This window comes from Chelon labrosus (genome assembly GCF_963514085.1).
Source record: "Chelon labrosus genome assembly, chromosome: 22".
Lineage (NCBI taxonomy): Eukaryota > Metazoa > Chordata > Actinopteri > Mugiliformes > Mugilidae > Chelon > Chelon labrosus.
In genome coordinates, this window is record NC_140355.1 from 5,877,809 (window position 1) to 5,897,529 (window position 19,721).

The 19,721-nt window shown below is 41.4% G+C and overlaps 1 protein-coding gene across 1 annotated transcript in view; it reads right to left on the reverse strand.

Moving 5' to 3' along the window:
* The window catches only part of vav2 (vav 2 guanine nucleotide exchange factor), a 203,568-nt gene that overhangs the window by 140,970 nt on the left and 42,877 nt on the right, over positions 1-19,721 (reverse strand). Inside the window, exon 2 of the mRNA XM_084572672.1 lies at positions 2,773-2,889. Within this exon, the coding sequence (XP_084428798.1) occupies positions 2,773-2,889 (117 nt within the window). The remainder of the gene's footprint in view (positions 1-2,772; positions 2,890-19,721) is intronic.

Consider the following 19,721-nt stretch of genomic DNA (forward strand, 5'->3'; position numbering starts at 1 on the left):
GCCTCCGCTCCCCATATCGCCGTTTTAATTCCACTTTTATCTCATCACTCGCTCTAAATTCAACCAACAGCTTAGGCAGCATCTTTGCAAACATATTTGTTTTGAAACTGCACAGTAGTCCCAACAGATGATTCCACCGTCCCTTCCACTTGTAAATCTTGCGTCCCGTTATTTGCTTCCTTTTACCTCACAAAAAGTCAAACATTTTCCGAAAGAACAGTGACTCAAAGATCCCCTGATCCTCATGCAACACTTACAATGTGTATATGCAATGCAAGTTTTTGACATGTTTAAATCACTGTTTTGCCAGTACTGTCTCATGAAAAATTTATACTCCAATTGAAAACTAAGAAAAGAAAAACTTTGGATGTGTTCTAGTAAAAAACTGTCAGTCTTTGGGGGGACGATCGCATAACAATATTTACACAACTATAGTCAATGACCACATCACCTTCCACACAATCATGGGGATGGCGTCAGTAGATGCTGTACAGTGCATACCCGCTATACTGGCTTTTTATCAGAATCTGCCTACGCTTGGTTGACTTTTTAACAAAGTATAACTGGGTACATTCAGTTGTTAAGATTCCTTTACTGTTATGCTACGTGAAAACAAAGCAGGGACAAAAGAATGATATAGGAAGAAGAGATGAATGATACAGTGCTACAATATGTATGACAGACGGTTTAATTCCCATTGTTTGCAATCGGATGTGCACACAATGAAACTTTTGTGTCAAGGTAACAAAAGAGGATAGAGCACATCCAGCAGTGAACTGCAAATCGGAAAAGACTAAGTGCAAGAATAAAACAGCCCCCTTTATCTTCCGTTTATGAGGCATTCTCACTATTTAAATGTATGCCACATTAGGAGGGATCTACTCAATTCAATATATTATAATGTGATGTTTGGCCTTAATGGAAAATCAATGGCGAGACAAGCCCGCCACCGCTGAGACCATACAAAAGCAATTTCTAAATTGACATATGGAGGGCCTATGTGATTGATTCTGACTGCCGTTGGATTTTAATACCATTCACTGCGGGCTCATTGACTCTCAGACATCGTCTTGTGGTTTATCTGCAAACTGCCAAATGAGTCCTTGTCACCTTCTTCTCCTCTCTCTCATCTTTTCTTTCCACCTTCTTTTCTTTTTTTCAGGCCCTCTTCGGCACAGAGCGGATGTGTTGCGTTAGATTGGGCATGTTAGATAAATGACTGGATGACTTCCCACAAATACATGCTCATTGTAATCAATCAGTGTGGGACGTGTTACAGTTTATTCATATCTCCACTCCACAGAGTAATCCTCGTGCTTTAGTACAAATACTACATGTTCAATCAGCTGGAAAGGTGCAGCATTAACATTCCTGACACAGCAGACCTGACACAAAGGCGTCAGCTGTCATCATTAATTTAATGACATCATACTACCCTTTACTGCTTGTTTTAAAAGCCTAGAAACCCCTCAGCCCACCCCTCAGTCTGCAGCCACACACAATGCAGTCAAAGGGATTACAAAGTGAAAGAGAAACATTTTATTTTCAGGAGCTGAAGGCAGCAGGGTGTGCTGATCATGGATTAACAGCCCTCTATTTCCATCCATCCACCTATCCGTTCATCCATCCATCCACATTTGACCACTTATTCAGGTCTGGTTCACTGAGAGGAGACAGAAAGCTTAACCAGATGTGCTAATCCCCACGATACAGCCACCAGCTGAGGGCTTCCTGAGGCAAGCCCGGGCCAGGTGAGATATGTAAATCTAGCTGATAGGAGACATGACCAGACTATCACCAAATGAAGACTTCTGAGAATTCTGACTCAACTGAAAGGGTTCATTTCAATTCAAAGAACCAACAGTACTATTCAGATTTTCTCCTGGAAAAACAACGCCAACACAGACGTGACCTTAGTAGCTGCTCGTTGAAAATCTTTTGTGCAACAAGCTCCAACTGTCCCAAGTCTTCACCTAGATAAAGTTTAAGAAACACCTTTGTGGGTCGTGACCTATGACTACCCATTTAATGAATCCAAAAATCCACTTGAATAACCCATAAAAAGTCTCCATAAAGTTAATGTGTAAGTGAGTCAGGCACCTTTACTGCTGAGCCGACACACACATTCGCTCTGTGCTGACTGAAGACTGTTGGGAAACAGCTGAATCTAACTCCAGTCACTTGGTGACATGTAATGAAACTGATGACCCTGAGGTGTTACACCAAATGCTCATCTGAGCTCTCAGCTCCACTCTGACATCTCATGTATCTGACAGATTTGACTTTGAATTACCTTGAAACCAATGCAAATCACATCCCATCCCATCACAGTGCACACTCCTGTGCACTACACTGTGCAAAGGCACGCACTCTTCCACACACACATGCTTTTGACATTGTAATGAGGGCAATGCATTCCCCACAGACAGCTCAACAAATAGTAATGTTAGCAGAAAACCTCGTATTAGGGGGGAAATTAAGAACATTTTAATTCAGGGGCCTTTTATTTTAATGTCAAATATAGTTCAGTTGCAAAACTAGAAAAAGCCAGACTGTCAAACAAGATCTAATCTTAGAAAAAACACATGCCACATCTTAAATGTGACATAACTCTGAATGATATTATCGGGAGCACAAGCAGCATCATGTCTATAAGTGTTCAGCATAGTTACACGTAGCCCGTGGGCAGAACTGCTGGCGAGCCGCTTACAACGTCAGCTTTTGGAAACTAAAAAGCAGATCATCCATCAAAATATCTAACGATTAGCTCACCTTGCCGAAGTCCCTGACATCAAAGAGGTCGAAAGGGTCGAACAGCTCACTGTTACGCAGGCCGAACTTGTCGTGACACACCTTGAGGAATGTCCGGATGTTTTTCAAGCACAGGAACTGCAAAGGAAGAAAGAGGACAACATAAATGTATGCTCAGATTGACAGAGAATAGCAACCATCTTGGACTCAGTAAGATGAAAACAGAAAAACATCCACCAGTCTGTTTAATATTCTCTATCAATGCCAGATCATTTTTGTAAATATTTAATTTCCTGGTTGATGATGGCCAGGCTCTCCGTTTCACACCTCCCTGGCGAATGAGTGATTATTCAGCACCAGAAGGTGAACGGGATGATTGCAGCTCCTGGGGTTGACGGGCTGCCTCTATGATCCAGATAAGGAGATGCCACAGAGTAGCCTGTCTCCTGACATCAGAGAGCAGACGACGGGTAGTCAGACAAGCCCACCAGCAGCGATGTGCCCTGGGTTACAGTTGGCCCATGAGCTTGAGACACTGACCTCTTACTGGCAGGTCACACATCTATCAAACTACAATCGGGGAAGGCTTACAAATCATTAAAATAGGTTTTATATTCACAGTTAGGTATTCAGGGAAAGGAATAAGAACATGTCACATTGGGGAATTTACAGACTGGGATAACGTGAAGCCACGTGAACGGAAGTAAGAGGCTGCCAAGCAGTAATAAAAGATATTTCTTAACAAAAACCTCAGCACCAGTCAAGGTTTGCGGTTTGGCAACACAGGCAATCATAAATAACAGTACAGCATTTCCCAATCTCAGCTTTGAAGCATGCGTGGTATTTATTACCCTGTGTGACAAATCCCCTTGATTTGCCGGGCTAAAACAAACACGTCTTAACTTTATTGTTTGACACAGGTCCAGAGAAGGTAGATAACAGACAGAGATAAAGAGCCACAGCTGAAATGAATGCACTGCAGTCAGGCAGCTGCTTTTTCAGGGGCTACAAAAACAAAACTGAGAGCCCATATTATGGGTGACAATTGGAGTTTAATAGAGAAGAATAAAAGAATGCTCATAATAAACTGCATAATACTCTCTCCACGGATATTGATGGTCTCTGTCCCTAAAATATGCCATCACACAGATAAACCTTGAGGGCCAAGACGTGCACACACACCAATAACTGCAGTATTGAAATATTAATGCTAAGTCTAACTGCCTCCCATCTTTCTATCTGAGAAGAACACATTACCTAGGCATGCAAATTCAGATGCTTGCTTAGATATGCCCTTTCAATTCTGCACGCGCATGAGGGACATGAACCGGCGGCCTTGGAGGAGAGAAGTCTGCGGCGAACAAAACTCCTGATTGCCTCGGTTCTACCAAGAGCTTTGACAACGAGCTTCATCCTTGTAACGTCTGCTGCACAAAGGTAGCGAAACAAACAGCGGACTCGTAAGTTACACTTCACGTTGGGTTAACGTTTGCATGCCCCCGAGGCAGCACCGCTTGGTTTTCAGGTGGAATTGTGCTGCGAAGCGTGCCCACTCCCCAGGCATGTTGATGCTTTGCACACTGTTCTCATTTGAGCAGCTTGATGAGCCATAGTGTTTCCTGGTGCTGCAACTCATCTACAGTACATCAGCCTGCTACACTCATTATCTTTCGTGTTGTAAATAAAAAAGATTGAAAAATCAACTCATTTTTGCCCCTCCAGGATTTTTCAGATAAAAAGCACAGCTTCATCTGATACGATTCCCTGGTATTTTATGATATTTCAGTCGGCCACACCTGAGAGCTCCACTGACTCATTCTTATTCATGTGTGCACATCTGGCCAGTCCCAGTGTCACGGACGCAAAACCCCACAAGAGAACCACACCAGCCAGTGAAAAGGAACGCCATTGGTCCACCGGCCAAAGTGACATTTGCAGTTCAGCGGCGAAGGTTATCGTGACCGCATATCCTCACGTGCTGTAGGAAGGATGGGGGGAAAAAAAGCTTATTTTTTCAAGCCCAGATATGAAAAGGTAACATTTGCTGGAGTGGTTTGGAGGAGAGGGGAAAAGAGGGGCTCTGCAGATACGGATCAGGAGGGGGAAGATGTGTCTGACATTCTAATGTATGTTAGGCGATAAAGGAGACAGTGTAGGGGGTGTAGGGGTAGGGAGAATTTCTATGATCTAAATAATAAAAACTGCAGCATTTCTTGTGGAGTGGGGAGTGTGAGTGCACCTGGTCATCTCCTTAGGCTGAGCCTGCCCTCAGCACAATCAATCTGGAATTACATCAGTGCTGTTTGCAATACATTCAAGGCTGACTCAGAAATTCCACCATTTTTCAGCGGGTTGGAAGTGAATCATGCACACATGCATTAATAACAAAAAACACATATATCTGATAAAACCTACTGCAGTGCTGATAGAATGTAATGTTATACGATAGTTCATATGCACATTAAGCACTTCTTAAACAATTAGGCAATTAAATAATTAGAAAATCATGGAAAATGGTTGTTCTGAGTCAATACGTAAAATTTCAGATAATAATGTGTGGCTTTTCTCCTTTTTTATATCATTGTAATTTTAATTTTGCTTCGTAACTGGCTTTGAAGAAAAATGTCTATGACGACAATTTTCTGGGAAGAAAATAACAGTTTATCTAATACATACACCAATCGCAATGACACTCCTTGATGGCAGCAGCCATCTCCAGCAGGATGCAGCCTGACACAGGCACACACACAAAAAACGGTTTAGGAACAACTAAAAAAAAAACATGAAGAACAGCACAAGGTGTTGACCTGGCCTCCAAATTCACTAGATCCCAAACTGATCAAGTATCTGTTGGATGATCCACAGAGGCCTCTCCCCTCAACCCATAGGACCCAAAGGCCCCCACTAACAACATTCTGTTGCCAGAAGGTCCATGTCCATTCTCTGATAAGTTTTCGAGGCAAAAGGGAGACCTACACAATATTAGGAAGGTGCTCATAATGTTATGCCTAAATGGTGTATATATCTATTCTATTCTATTTTCTCTTATTTTTCAAGGTTGCAGACTGAATCATTACCACAATACTGTTTTCAATCTTACACCAGGAAGCAGCGAAAAGAAACAAACTCCCACATGCGGTTTTATGGCTAAAACACTGCAATAAAAAATGATTGCAAGTGAAGGCAACACGTGGATGTTTGTTCCCTTTTGGCAATTAGGTTTAAAGTTTAGATTTGTGCACCTGAGGCACCTTTTGCGATTGCAATACTACTTTTCACATGGCAAAAAAGAAAGAAAATCATCAAGCAAAAGTAGGAATACAGCATGATATTTTGTGTAAATATGTTTCTACAGAGCCCAAAAGTGTATATTTTCAAGCATACAAGGGTGTTTACCACTTACTTTGAGTGTTTGCCATTTGAAGCAACCCCACTAATTATGGTTCATGTAATACTTTGGCTTCTAAAAGTGTGCAGTATTTATGAGATTCGGGCCTTTCCGTAAATATAAGTACAAAATTGTGCTTTTTAAACATTTTAAAAGATCGCTTTAGGCCCAAAAAGAGGAAAAGTGAAAATCTGGGAAAAACAGAAGAAGAAAGAGGCGATCTCAGGTATAGCCGGCTTTTTACAAGATAGCTTGTGAGCTCCAGTGGAGCAACGGCTCAGATTTTGACTTCTCAGTCAAGAGCAAACAACTCTTTAAAGCTGCAGGAAGGCGGGGAAGGGGAGAAGGAAGGAAACAGGAGGGATAGGAGCAGCAAAGAGGAAAGAGTCAGGTAACAAAGACCCGTCACATCCTTGACAAGCCCTTCTACCATATCACCACGCTACATCACACAGAGAATAATGCATTACTCCTATGAGACAGTGGCCCTTATCTGCAGACACCCCTACATGCTCATATCAGCGAAGATACAAATTGGAGCCTCCTCCTAAAACTCGAACAACAGCAAATTAAAGAAACGGGGTTGAGTAAAGGAAGGGGGAGGGAGAGGAGGAGGAGTAACAGGGAAAGGTGGCTTGTTTTTTCAAAGCAGCAGCTCTTTGGTGTCAGAGAGAAGACGGGGGTTGAGGAGGTAAAAGCCGAGACAGAACCCGTGAGGTAGAGCAGTCAGAGATGGCAAACTAAATAAAAGCCATGTTAAAAGTCAAGATATACCTCGAAAGCTATTTTAACCCAACCAATATGATGTGCACACAGTGTCAACACGGAAGAAAGGATTGTCCATTCATACCAACAGCCTGATGTGACGTCTAGCACAGGTCCAAGATCAGTGGACAAAGACGGAAATGCAGAAAGCTGGTCAAACAAAACATTTCTGCGAATCCAGACATGTGCTAAGGCGTGGCTTGCGGATAAGTTTGCAAATACAGTATTAGTGCATTTGGCTCACCTTATTTCCCACGGCAGTGATAATACGTTCATTATCTTGGGAAATAAGCAGTTAGTTTTAATTTAATAACATTTATTAAATTATGGCAAAGTGAAAAAGAGCATGGTTGCTGTTGTCCATTTCTGAGCCGTTCTCCCAGGAGGAACATAACTTCACCATTACAGGTGCTTTTTGAGGAAGGGAAATAATTAGTGAGTAGAGCAATTAAAGAAGAGAGGAGAGGAGAGGAGAGGAGAGGAGAGGAGACGCAGGGTTTATAATCCGCAGACTGAACTGAGTCAGAGAGATGATCAGATACTCAGACAGCAAGTCAGACTGCTGGAGTCAATGAAAGAGACTGATGCCTGTCTGGGAACTGTGAGCTTGCCAAATACTCACTCACTCACTCACACACTCACACTCACAAAATACCCTCATGTTGCGTCTAGGGGCACTGAATCATTTGGCACCTTCAGAACAACAGGAAGAGAGCACTCAGCAGGTGAGGCAGCAGCAGCTATATGACCACAACAGAAGCCTGGCTGAGCAGTTTCCGGTCGTCTTACACACATACACACATACACACATACACACACACACAAGTGCACACACGCATGGCAAGGTACAGGCGATGATGGATCTCGTAAACTTGGTTAATGATGCCACAGCCAGGTAGGCAAGTGCCCTCAGGTAAGGAGTGATTTATGCTTGGTTGTGATGGGCGATCTTTCCAAATAAACCGCCTCCAATTGCTTGACCTTAAAATGCAGTAATGCCTCATTCAGTCTCTGCAGCTAAGATTTTGTTTAAAGCTAAAAAATTGTGAAAGAATCTCAAGACAGATATCTTTCATATTTTTCAAAAATCAAAATTGCTTTTCTGCCCATAGGATGATGGCACTCTGCAGAAAGTTCACAGGCCGCAAAGAGAAGTTGGTCTGGCTGCTTTCCTTCATTTTAAATAAATACCTTTACACAAAGCTAACCCACATACCCACATAGTGTAAGGCAGGGTATACAAGTGGCCATAAAAGCTACCACCATTAACACAGTCTACATCCTTGAAACCTTTCCTTAAGTCATCTCAGGAAGTTATGTCATTTGAGTGAATGTAACACACACACAGTTTAATATAGTATGGCCACAGTTATTCTTGCCTTGCTTAAAGCTATGTTGTTGTGGCTGAACCATTGAGGTGCGGATTAATCAGCAGCTACGGGTGTGTTTCAGGTGGGCATCTGTCTCTCCCAATGTTGTGCTCCAACCACTGGAGAAAAAGCAACGGGAAACAAGCCATTTGCAACGGAAGCCAGCGATATGAAGCTATAAACTCAAAGCTCAACCCAATCACCTATTTTTAACAAAACAACGTTAATAAGCACTTGAGCAACATTTGAACAGCGACAACGTAGTTAGTCAATTTTTCTTTCAAATCTCGGCAAGAATCGTCCACCGAGGTAATAACGACATAGTTGGCTATGCTAACTCTTGCTAGCTTTCAAAGCTTCTGTAGAATGGCAATTGCAACAATGATATAAATCAGGTCATCACTGTCAGGGTATTAACTACACTAATAGTCTTGAGATTTGATTTTGTGACCCACAAGTCCCCAACAGGTGTAACACATAATAGTGAAAGTAGATCAAGCCCTCTTCCCAGTCAGTCTGCCATGTTGTTGCCAATATGATTAAATCCGGATATTCTTTAAGAGCACAGACTTCCTTGGCTGTGATCTTTGAATTCCCTTATTTGGAATCAATATTTGCTTTGATGAATATTTTAAACCAGCAAATGCCTCCTCAGAGTTTCCCGGGCTGCAAACATGCAATGCTTGGAAAACTGAAGTAACTAATGTGAAACAATATGATGATATATATAGCCTCTGGATGTATGAGCACATCCAGCTTAGTAACTGTTAAGATGTCATGTGCTAGGTGACACCCAGTGGGGATTGATGAGCACTGGGGCTCCTCTGTCCCACTTCCAGGTCACCCAGGTGTTAAAGTAAGTGAGGAGAAAGGCCTTGCTCCTGCAAATTAGAAGACACTGCATGAATAATGCATTGCAATAGTATGCAAATGTGTTAATCTTATCCTATTACCCCTAAAAGCCTGTAAGCAGGCACGGATTGACCACAGTTTTAAATCTTGTGCAACCTTAGCAGTCGAGGCATAACCGCTTTGTTAGTGAGGCCCATGTGGCACATGTTAAAATATGGAAGTTAAATAGGCTAAGTACGGTTTTTAGTGAGGTTAATCTCCGTTACAAAAGAAGATAATTCACACTCTGGTGGGAGAAAGTCACCATGACTGTAGACCACGGCTCCTTAATTAAATCAAGTCCGCCTTCACCTTTACTCGTAAAAACACAGGCACCCGTGTAGGGCAACCCTGAGATCAGAAGCACACAGTGTGAGGAAGAATGCATTAGTTGCACCAGTGTAACATGACATCAGTAACATGCTCACCACATGAACACATACAAGGTCATTCGTGAGAATAGTGAAGCAATGAACCTGAAGCTAACTAAAAAGGAGAACCCTGCCTGGAAAAGAAAAGCTTTCGAATGGGAGAGAGTGCAGAAAAGAAAGAAAAGTGGCATGTCTTCAAGGCGCTGCGCTTTCTTCTCTCTACTGATGCGGAAATGGCCACAGTTGGGAACAAAGGATCTCTCATGGATAATGGTTAGAGGAAAGGGGGCCCGTTTTACAACCAGTGGTGCTTGGTAGGATATTTTACCTTAATCATTTCATTGGGTTTAGCGATATAAATGGAAGTGTCAACCTGACAGTCAATGAGGCGGTCGACCACTTGGGTCAAGACGGATATACAGCGACAACTATTCTATGAACTGGCATGAAAGTTTGTAGAGACATTAATGGTCCCCAGAGGATGAATCCTAGAGACTTTGGTCTTTCTCTGACTTCACATCCATTGCCTCTGGTAGGTCAATGTTTGCACAACTTAAAACATCTCATCATCTCACACTGTTTTGTACGGACAGTGACTTCACTATTGTACTGACTGATATCTTAACAACCGTAGGGTGGGTCTGGGACGTCCATGTCCACCTTAGAATTAACACATTCACAAAATTCTTATTTGTCCAGTAAATACAAAAGAGATTCCCATTAGCCTCACCTCTACTTTGTGTTTAGCGCCAGTTAGCAAATGTTAGCATGTTAACACCCCAAAATACAGTTGTGAAAATGAAAAACGCTAAATACTAAATATTTACTAATCATAAACATCTCAGCATAGAGTAATTAGTGTGAGCCAGTCAGACAGGCTGCAGTTTCTTAACTAAGCCTAATTTCCCACGGCCTAAGGCAGAGGAGCCCACATGCGTAGTTTAAGTCTAAGTACATATATAGGGACTTTGAAGTTACTACCTTTCAAGGTATTTCCTTTTACGGGTAATTGAAAATCGTCAGCATATTCCTTTCTATAAAAGGGCATAAATAGCTCAGTGGTTGCTATTTAGACAGTGATGATGGCATCAACGCTGCTGTGGAACACTTTCAAAGCTGACCTCTAAGAAGAAGGGAAGCGTATGCACCACGTCTGCCAGACTGTGGAAATGAAGGGACCATGTTGAAAAAGAAATGTGCTGGGTTTTCTAAAATTTACACTTTTATGGTCTATGGTAGAGAGAGTCAATCAGCCCTCGTGTATCAACACTAGACAATGTACGGTAATTATGAAATTCCTTTGTAATAAGTAATAAATTTGGGACTTGAAAACAAAATGGTAGATCTCAAGTATCCACAGAGTATCCACACAAGTCACACGTTTCAACCTTTGCCTTAGAGTTGAATAACAACACCCAAATAAAATGACTGACCCCAACACAATGTCCTGTCATGATGACTTGTGGCATAATAACAAGTCCAAGCTCATACAAGTCCAAAGTCAAAGCACAAGGGAAGGTCCAACTTGATTACGATGTCATCTGCAACACTAAACAAATGTATGGTGGTGAAAAGGGTGTTGCTTTAGATTGCTACAGGGATGGAGGAGAGAATAGGGGCAACTTAAAGACAAACGTGACAAAAAAGCATACACTATATCATCTTTATACTACCTGACCAATTCAATTCAATTTCCTCCAATCTTTTCCATTCCATTATTTCTGTGAACCAGAAATAATTCATAAATCTTCTCTTTTTTTCTCTAGAAGTGGTAAAAACTACACGCAAGATTTCCACTTCTGTTTCTTGTTTCGTGCCAAAGAGGATTCACCTTTGCATGACCGCCCCCGGTCTCCATTTGCACCGTCATATTGAGGCAGCTGGTTTTGACGATGGTCTATAATAAATATCCTCATCTGCCTGGAAGCCCTGGTGGCTGTTGTGTGTTTTACTCCTACGCCCTTGCCTGTGCAGCCTTAAAGAATCAGTCTGGAGACAGAGATAACGTAGGAGTGTTTTTCTGTCCACAGCTGTTGCTCAAACAGCTTTTCCCGTATGAGAAGCGTTCAAACACTAAAAAAAATAAAATAATAATAATAATAAAAAAGCTAACGGAGGCCAAGATGCTGGAACATCTTGGTGCATAATGCAGTCCTCCAGGTTCTATCCACTACTCATATGAATGTGTTGTATCTAAGCAACAGGCCATGCTGCTGAGACTTAGTAGAGGAGCATGTGTTGGAGGAGGCTATTCCATTCAGGCTTAGCTGCAGGCTCAAACCTTGATGAATGTGAGAAGGAGGTCCGCTGAGAATCCTAGACACCCATGGATCAATGGCCAAGTAATTTATGACACAAGACCAGGGAGAGGAAGGCTGCATCTATCTTTTTCCCTTGTGAGGTTTCCTCACAACTTAAGACTCATTGTGGTGATTTAGATCCCCCCTAAGATACATTACCTGTTAGTTCCTTCCACACGGAACAAATGTTCACATTATACACATAAATTAAGCGTTACATAGATGAAAACATCCTTACTGCCGTGAGCAAAGCTCATTCATAGCTCATTTAGTCTCATAGTTTAAAAAAAATCCTTGGCGTAGCCGAGTTTGCTCGAGGATTACACACACATGGCCCAAAAACTGACGGGGAATTGAAATCTGACACAGCAGGATGACAACAACATTAGCACTGGCTTAACACTTCAAAATTCCTCTTACAAGGCTTAATCAAAAGGACTGGAAGTTCTGTGGCTCCAAACCAAATTACGCTTACGCTGACAAACTAAATTAGACACAGATGAATCATGTGTTTTTACTGCAAGCTGTAATGATGAATTCCTGGCAGTGCATGCAAACTGACGTGTGTCTGAACCATTCGGGTGTCCTCCCATGTCCCTCCATATGGAAAAATGATGATAGGATGACTCTTCTTCCATTGATTTTGTATATTGCATGTTACATAACTAAACAAGCGTTCACACTGTGTATATACTCGAGAGACCTAAGAAAGTAGCAAAGTGCTTAAGCAACTTAAATCCCTTCAGTACTTTTGTGCCAACATTTCCACTATTTACACGTTTTTACTAGAGCTGGAACAACTAATTATTTAACAAATTCATTATTCAAATCAATTTTTAAGGGTTCCAATTTTCTTAAGCTTCTTATTTTCAGAAAGCTTGTTTTGTCCAATCAACACTTCCAATCCAAAGCTACTGCTGATTATGTCACCTTGGTTTCGTGGGATTAAAAAAAAAAATAAATGAACAGACTAGTACTAAAAATAACTTTTATTTTGCAGGCATGAATTCTTCTACTAGGAGCAGATTAGGCCAAAAGCTGAAAGAACTGTTTAGAGCCGGATGTCTTTTGTTTAAGGAGGCTATCAGGTACACAGGGGGATGCTGCTCTGTGCTCTTGATGGCTGCGATTATCTCCAAGGTGACTAATGCTATTAACACAGAGAACAGCCTGTTAATTACCCAACTGGCTCCGGACCCCAGCTCGGCCCGTTTTAATCATCAAACAGCCCGGGTAAACAAACGTTCAATCATCCCTCAGCTTTGCAGCGACACACAATACACCAATCAGCCAATTTGCAGATTAAGTGATTGGACGGGTGGATACTGTGGGATACTGTGAGATACAGTTTACATCCACTCAGTGGTGCACTTGACAGCAGTGAGGTTTCCACTGGGCACTCAACCAGAGAGAACGCAATGAGAAACCACAGCGATATACTTTGCGCTGGGCAGTTGCCTGAATGGCACACACTGAGAATAGTCAACAGGTCTTGTTTGCACACTCAGCACGTACTGATAATGGCCTGTTTGTTCAGAGCACTTAACGGTTACAGCTGCAGATCTTACACATGCCAGCTGAGAGAGAACGTACACATAAATCAATCAGTAACCAACGTAGATAGATATTTGTGAAGTCAAGTGGCTGCCATTCTAAATCAGTGGGTTGGTTATAAAAATCTGTGAATAACCACTGCAACCCATACACAAGATATTTATCATGAAATAATTACTCACAACTTACTGTATACTCACAGAAGCCATTTATTAAAGTAATTAAATCATGATTTGGATTCTGGGGTGGAAATGATACATTGTGTCTTATTGGACCATTCTAGAGGTCGACTTTAATCTTACCCATTATTGTCATATGTGTTTTTTGATACATATTGAAAATTGTTTACCGTCAAAAAGTTGTGTGATACAGATTTGCAATGAGATTTGACATTTTGACAATTCTAGACAAACTCAAAGTCAAAGGCAAAGGCAACTGGACTTGTCTGAGTTTTCTTTAAGGCAATTCACCACTCATCCAAGTTGCTTCTTCAGTTCTCGTAATGTAGAACCAATACCACAACCTGGATGAGGGGAACCTTCATAGACAAAACTATTTATTTTCACGTAGGTTGTGTGAATTTTTCACAATGGAAGCGTTGTTTCAAATTAAGCACGTCAAGTTGTGCTTTCACCGGAGAGGAAGCAACATCTGATCCGCTGATCTACTGAGCTAACACTAGCAGCCACATCTTGCAATTCCAAATCATTCAGCACTGCAGAGTGCTGCAGTAACCCAATACACACACACAGACGGCTTCCATCCGACAACGCGGTGGTTCCTTGCCTTCAAGATAGCGACGGTTGAGGGCGAGAAGTATCCGGCATTTTTCAGTCAACATATTGACATTTACAAGCACATAAATCAGCGTTTTTTTATTGCACTGGATGTTGCAATACTTAATTCAGTGCGACTTTCTCAGTGCGAATGCATATAATTATACAAAACAGCACGTGTAAGTACATGATTTGAGACACAGTGTTTGTCTTTTTTGTAGAAAGTACGATACTATATTAATAATAATTCTCAATTATTGATAAAAGTACTGTTTTCTAGTTTAAACCTGTATATTATGTAGTTACATTTTACACCGAGTCCTTTGATAAAGTCCCTCTTTCCATTTGTTAAATAGACACCAATAATGAATGGTCTTCGTGGTATTAGGAAATCAGTTAAGAGTATTTTTGTGCTGAATGTTTTGACAGAACAGCTGCTTTGCATGTTCAAAAGTGATGTGACCTGTGTCAATACAAATAAGTCACAGTTAGCTGGTCTTTCCAGAGATGTTTGCAACCCAGTAATTACTGCCTACACTGAGGGGGCGTTCCTTCCTTCTGTTTTTGGCGGCTTCCTTCAACAGTCCGGTCTAAATGAAGCAACTGCAGCTTGACAGCTTAAGGTCAGTGGATACTGTCCTCTGTCACACTGTATCACATCGACACAACTGTGTTTTGACCCTAATCACCCGGTGTAGACACAAGTCAACAGCATTATGTATTGGGAGCACACTTCCTGTTTATACTTCTGCTGCAAATTACGTTGGAAAGCTTGTTGGCACTGTCCTTCACAATTAATCACTGTTGAGAGAAAAACGTTGTCACAGCGGAAAGAAAATGAAAAAAAAAGAAAAAGCTTATGCGGGGGAGTCCTTGGGACGGTGATGTGTATGTTTTTTGTGTATTTCTGAGCTTTATACAATAGCATAGAGGGAGTACAGGTTGTGAAAACTCCTCATCTTCATGACAGTTAATTATCCATTTACATAGCTCCTTCTACATCGCGGGAGGAAATGGGCATAAATTACTCACACCTGTCTCTATGATCTTCTCTACATCGTCCTGGTTGAAATTGAATTATTTCTTGCGTATCTGTGACCCAGCTGTCCTGCCTGCTTACAGGTAGACTAGAACTAGAGCTAAATCTGAGACATCAAACAGCCCACAGCAAATAAAATAAAAAGGCTTAACTCTTATCTTTTTTGAAGGACAGTCAGAGTGAGAAACTAAAAAGTCTGCAAAAGAAAGAGATACAAAGAGCTTTGTCAGACGGATACAGCAGCGGTGGAGAGCAAGGCCGGATCAAACGTCCAGTTTCTGCCGGTAATCCTCCTCAAGAGGAGTGGGAGGGGAGGTGGGAGACGGAGTCAGGGAGGGGAGGAACGGAGGAGAGGGGAGGTCGGGTGCTGTGCCACAGAAAGCAAATGTTACAGGCTTTTTCATCCGGCAAGCGAGGCGACGCCGGCCCCTCCACAGCTCTCCAGACAGTCTGGCACACGAGCCACAGGAGGAAACCTTTGGAAAGATCACAGCTCCAAGCCTCAAGCGTGGAAAGAGTATGTGTGTATTCTGAGTGTGTGCAAGAGAGAAAGAGTGCACTGTATGTGTGCATGCCCATATGTAACTGCTTATGCATTTCAGATGTTACACTAAGCCTGCTCCACAATTGGAGGTTTTAGCCCACGTAAAATGACTAAAATCACAACATGGCAGCAGAATAAAGCAACAAAGCTTGTCTTCCTTTTTACATCTCCAAGAATTAGTGTAGTGTATTTAGATATTAACTATATAAAGCATGTCAGGAAATGTATCACCAAGGAGTGCATCAGAGGAACTCCATAAAACATTCAACATTAACTCTAAAATGTATCAGGAACCCTTTTTCTAAGCCAAGTCACTGCAGATTAAGGCGCTACAGAGGAATATGCATGATCTCACAGCTTTACTGACAAACCTGAAAGCAAAGCTAACAATTAACATCTTGTAGAAAATAAATCTGCACATGAATATGCAGAATGTGTAGGCAAGGGATAAGATGTTGGTACCAGAAGCTTTCTGGTTTCTGTTTGTAGTAGTACTGACCCATCATGTTTGAGCAGGTTTTGGTGGCCTGGAGGTAAACAGTACAACAGAGGCAAAGAGGCAGGACGCCCAGTTATTATTTGTCGCCAAGCATGCTAACATTTGTAGTGGTTTTTAACAGTTTGTTGATTGTAAACTGTCCAGATTAAGACGTCATCTCAAAACCAAATCCATTCTCGCTGATAAGGTTGCTAGTCCATCTGTTATCTGTTACCTGAATATACGCTGGCTGCACAAAAAGCCGTGAAACACTGGCTGTTGTCCCCAGAAGTTATTAGATGGTAGTTTCCAGATTGTGTATATGCATGTAATATACCACAACTTCATTTGAAACTACACAATTCAGTCAAATGTAAAAACATTTAGTTCCCTTACAATAGTTTTATGAAAAGCATAGCAATGTAACAATGTTTCAATTTTAGAGCTGCAATGACATATCGATGTAATAGATGACATTGATTGCGCAACCTGACACTCCAAACTGTGATAATTATTTAAATAGAAACCCTATTAGCATGCTTAGTAAAAATGAAACAATCAACAACAGCAGCAAAAACACTATGAACAAGCATCTCAATAGAGAACACATTAAAACAACACAAGACAGCAGTATCACTGTTTGGACGATAAGAATGAGTTTATCAAATTGTTGTTTTTTAACTTTTTATGCGTGCATACACCTATAAAGCTAGTCAGATTTCCATTATCATTACTCTGTGGACAGTATAAATAATGCAGAGGGCCGTAACCAACAGTGACCAACAGGTCAAAACCTGCCAAAACCTCAAAAGAAGTTGAAAACTAAATTGAAACCACTCCCAACCGTAGCCCAGTTGCTGAGTATTCGAAGAATTTATTCTGATTGTTGGTGGCCAGAGCCTAGGAGTCGTGATTGTGTTCTCATCAATTTTGTTTGAGAGAGGAACTCAATAGCAAGATGCTAACTGCAATGCTAATCACTAGCATGGGAGTGCTGTCTCTTTCCAGGTCATTAACAAGTGAAATGCTAAGTTAAATGCCAGGTTAATTGGTGACCTATAGACAGACAGACAGACAGATAGATATAAATTAAAATGAAGAAATTCTTAACTGCAATGAATAGTAGCATGAAAGTATCATAAAAACATGTCACAAGTTTATTAGGGAAAGTACTTTATATTATTTATTGGTTTATCTAAAGATTCATTGACTCCTCTGAACATAGTCGACTGATTAATGTCAAATGTAATCAATAGATTAATCACCTAATTGAAAAAAATAATTACCTGATTAATCGTTTGAAAATATAATCATTTGATGCTGTCCTATTATTTAGTAGTAAGTCACCCAAAGGCTTAAGATTAAGTTATCTCTCTTCTATTGGACACTTTTAAACTGACCAGAACTGAACCACTTAGAAATAAACACACAAGGCTAAGCATTTTTGTGGAAATAGTTAGCAATTATCTCTCATGGTCAGAAGCAATAAAGTTACCTTTCAGGCAGAATTCAACGAGGTACACAAGGACACATTCTCATTCCTAGTCAGCTAAAAACACAAGCTACTACATAAAAGCCCACAAACAGGTTATTCTCTTAATACTAAGAAATTCAGATACCTGTGGCAGAATATTAAGATTACATAGAACCTGAAATCTATTGAAAATGAACACTAGATTAGGTTGAACATTTTGGTGCAGTTTTCAAGAATAAAATAAAATCAGCAAATTCATTCATGTTTTTTTTTTTTTTGCGTAATGACAAAAACAGCACAGAACTGTGGAGGGACTCATTGAAGGCTGAAAGAAAAGAGAGAGTTTCGTCTCATTGTGAGTCATGAGAGAAACATGGGCGACAACTTGACGGATCGGTGAAAGAGAAACACGGCCAATCATCAGCTGCTAAGTGGCGCTGTGAGCTATGGTTTCAGGAGCTTCCCAGAGGGCAGAGGTGAGAGGATCTGAGAGGCAGAAGCAGCTTGATAGACCCACTCTCTCTCCTACATCTCCCACGCAGTTGGACACTGCCTGCAGCACCTCTTTAAAATAGGAGGGAGAAAAAGCTGTCACTCTAGATTTAGCCTACTTCCAACATGTGCATTAATTTCAAAGCAGATGGCAAAAAAAGGAGAGTGGGTTGAAGGGAGGGGCATCGGCTAAGCTGCTGAATAACAGAGTTGAGAGCTTCTCATGAAAGAGGGAGTGGAGAGAGTGGTGTCCTAAGAAAACAGGGATAGCTGCTTTTTTTAAAAAAAAAAAGCAGATTAGAGCCTTATCATTTCTGAGAATGATTATCCGGTGGAGTTTGCTGCTATTAGATGCAAGCATGTGCGGTTCAGGTTAGCAGCATCAAAGAAGTACACTGTGTGAGGCAAGAAACTCACAAGGAAGTATTCCTTTCAAACTTTTATTGATCTGTGCATCCACATTTCCCTTGTAGGCTCTTATCATCTAAGCCTGTCGAGGGGATTTACGAGGTGAGAGGTCCAAGTATAAATCAAAGATATTTTCGAAAGAAATTGCAGGCAGTAAAAGGCTCCGACATAAAGGCCGCACGGCGCTGATAAAGCTGTTCCTATAAGCTGAGAGCAAGGTGAAGCAATCATCTCGACTGCAATCAGTCTATCTGTAATTAATTAACATGCAAGCAAACTGTACGTTGAGTCCATGCACAGCGAGTTTTGTAAATCATATCACAAACAAGCTGTCCTCAAGGACAATCATTAATCATGAGATCAGCCATCATGACGAGCGTCCTTGAGGTATTTTCCTAACGTGTGTTTTGCTGGCTTGAATTACGGCATTACTGACTCCTCTAAAGGATTCTATAATGTGGTATCAACATTAAGGCATACGTGAATTTCCTCATGTATTGTTCTTTAAAAACCTCTAATGTGTGTCAGACACTGATAATAGTCGATGCATCCGAGTCAGAGGACATGGTGTGGAGAAATAGGCGATAGACGGAAGTGCATCCGAGGCCAGAGGTGGAGGAGGAGAGGAAAAATCTGTCTGCTTGTCACGAGAAAGACCAACGGAGCTGAGCGAGCTCCCCGCTTGAAATAATCGAAGAAGCCTGAGACATGACGTTACCATCTCCTACGCCAGGACAACAGTCGTCCTAATTAAAGAAGAGAAAACCAGCTGTATGAGGCAGGAGGCCAACAGGCAGTAAATGAATCCATGTGTAAACTCCAGTGCCAAGATGTATTGACATGTACACATAAACCTCCTGCTATGGTCGGCAGGGTGGCACAGAGATCGGATATGATACACATCCCTGGACCCTTGTTTGAAAATCAAAATACCTAACAGGAGTAGATTACACTGATTTGTGACCATGCCTCAATGCACCCAAAAGTTAAACTGAAATTCACAGCAAGGTCCTCCTGTAGGAATTTCATCTTAAGATTCAAGTCATATTTATTGTCACGTCCCACTGTGCCACATACTCCATATACAGACATACCCTTTTACTACTCTATTACTACTACT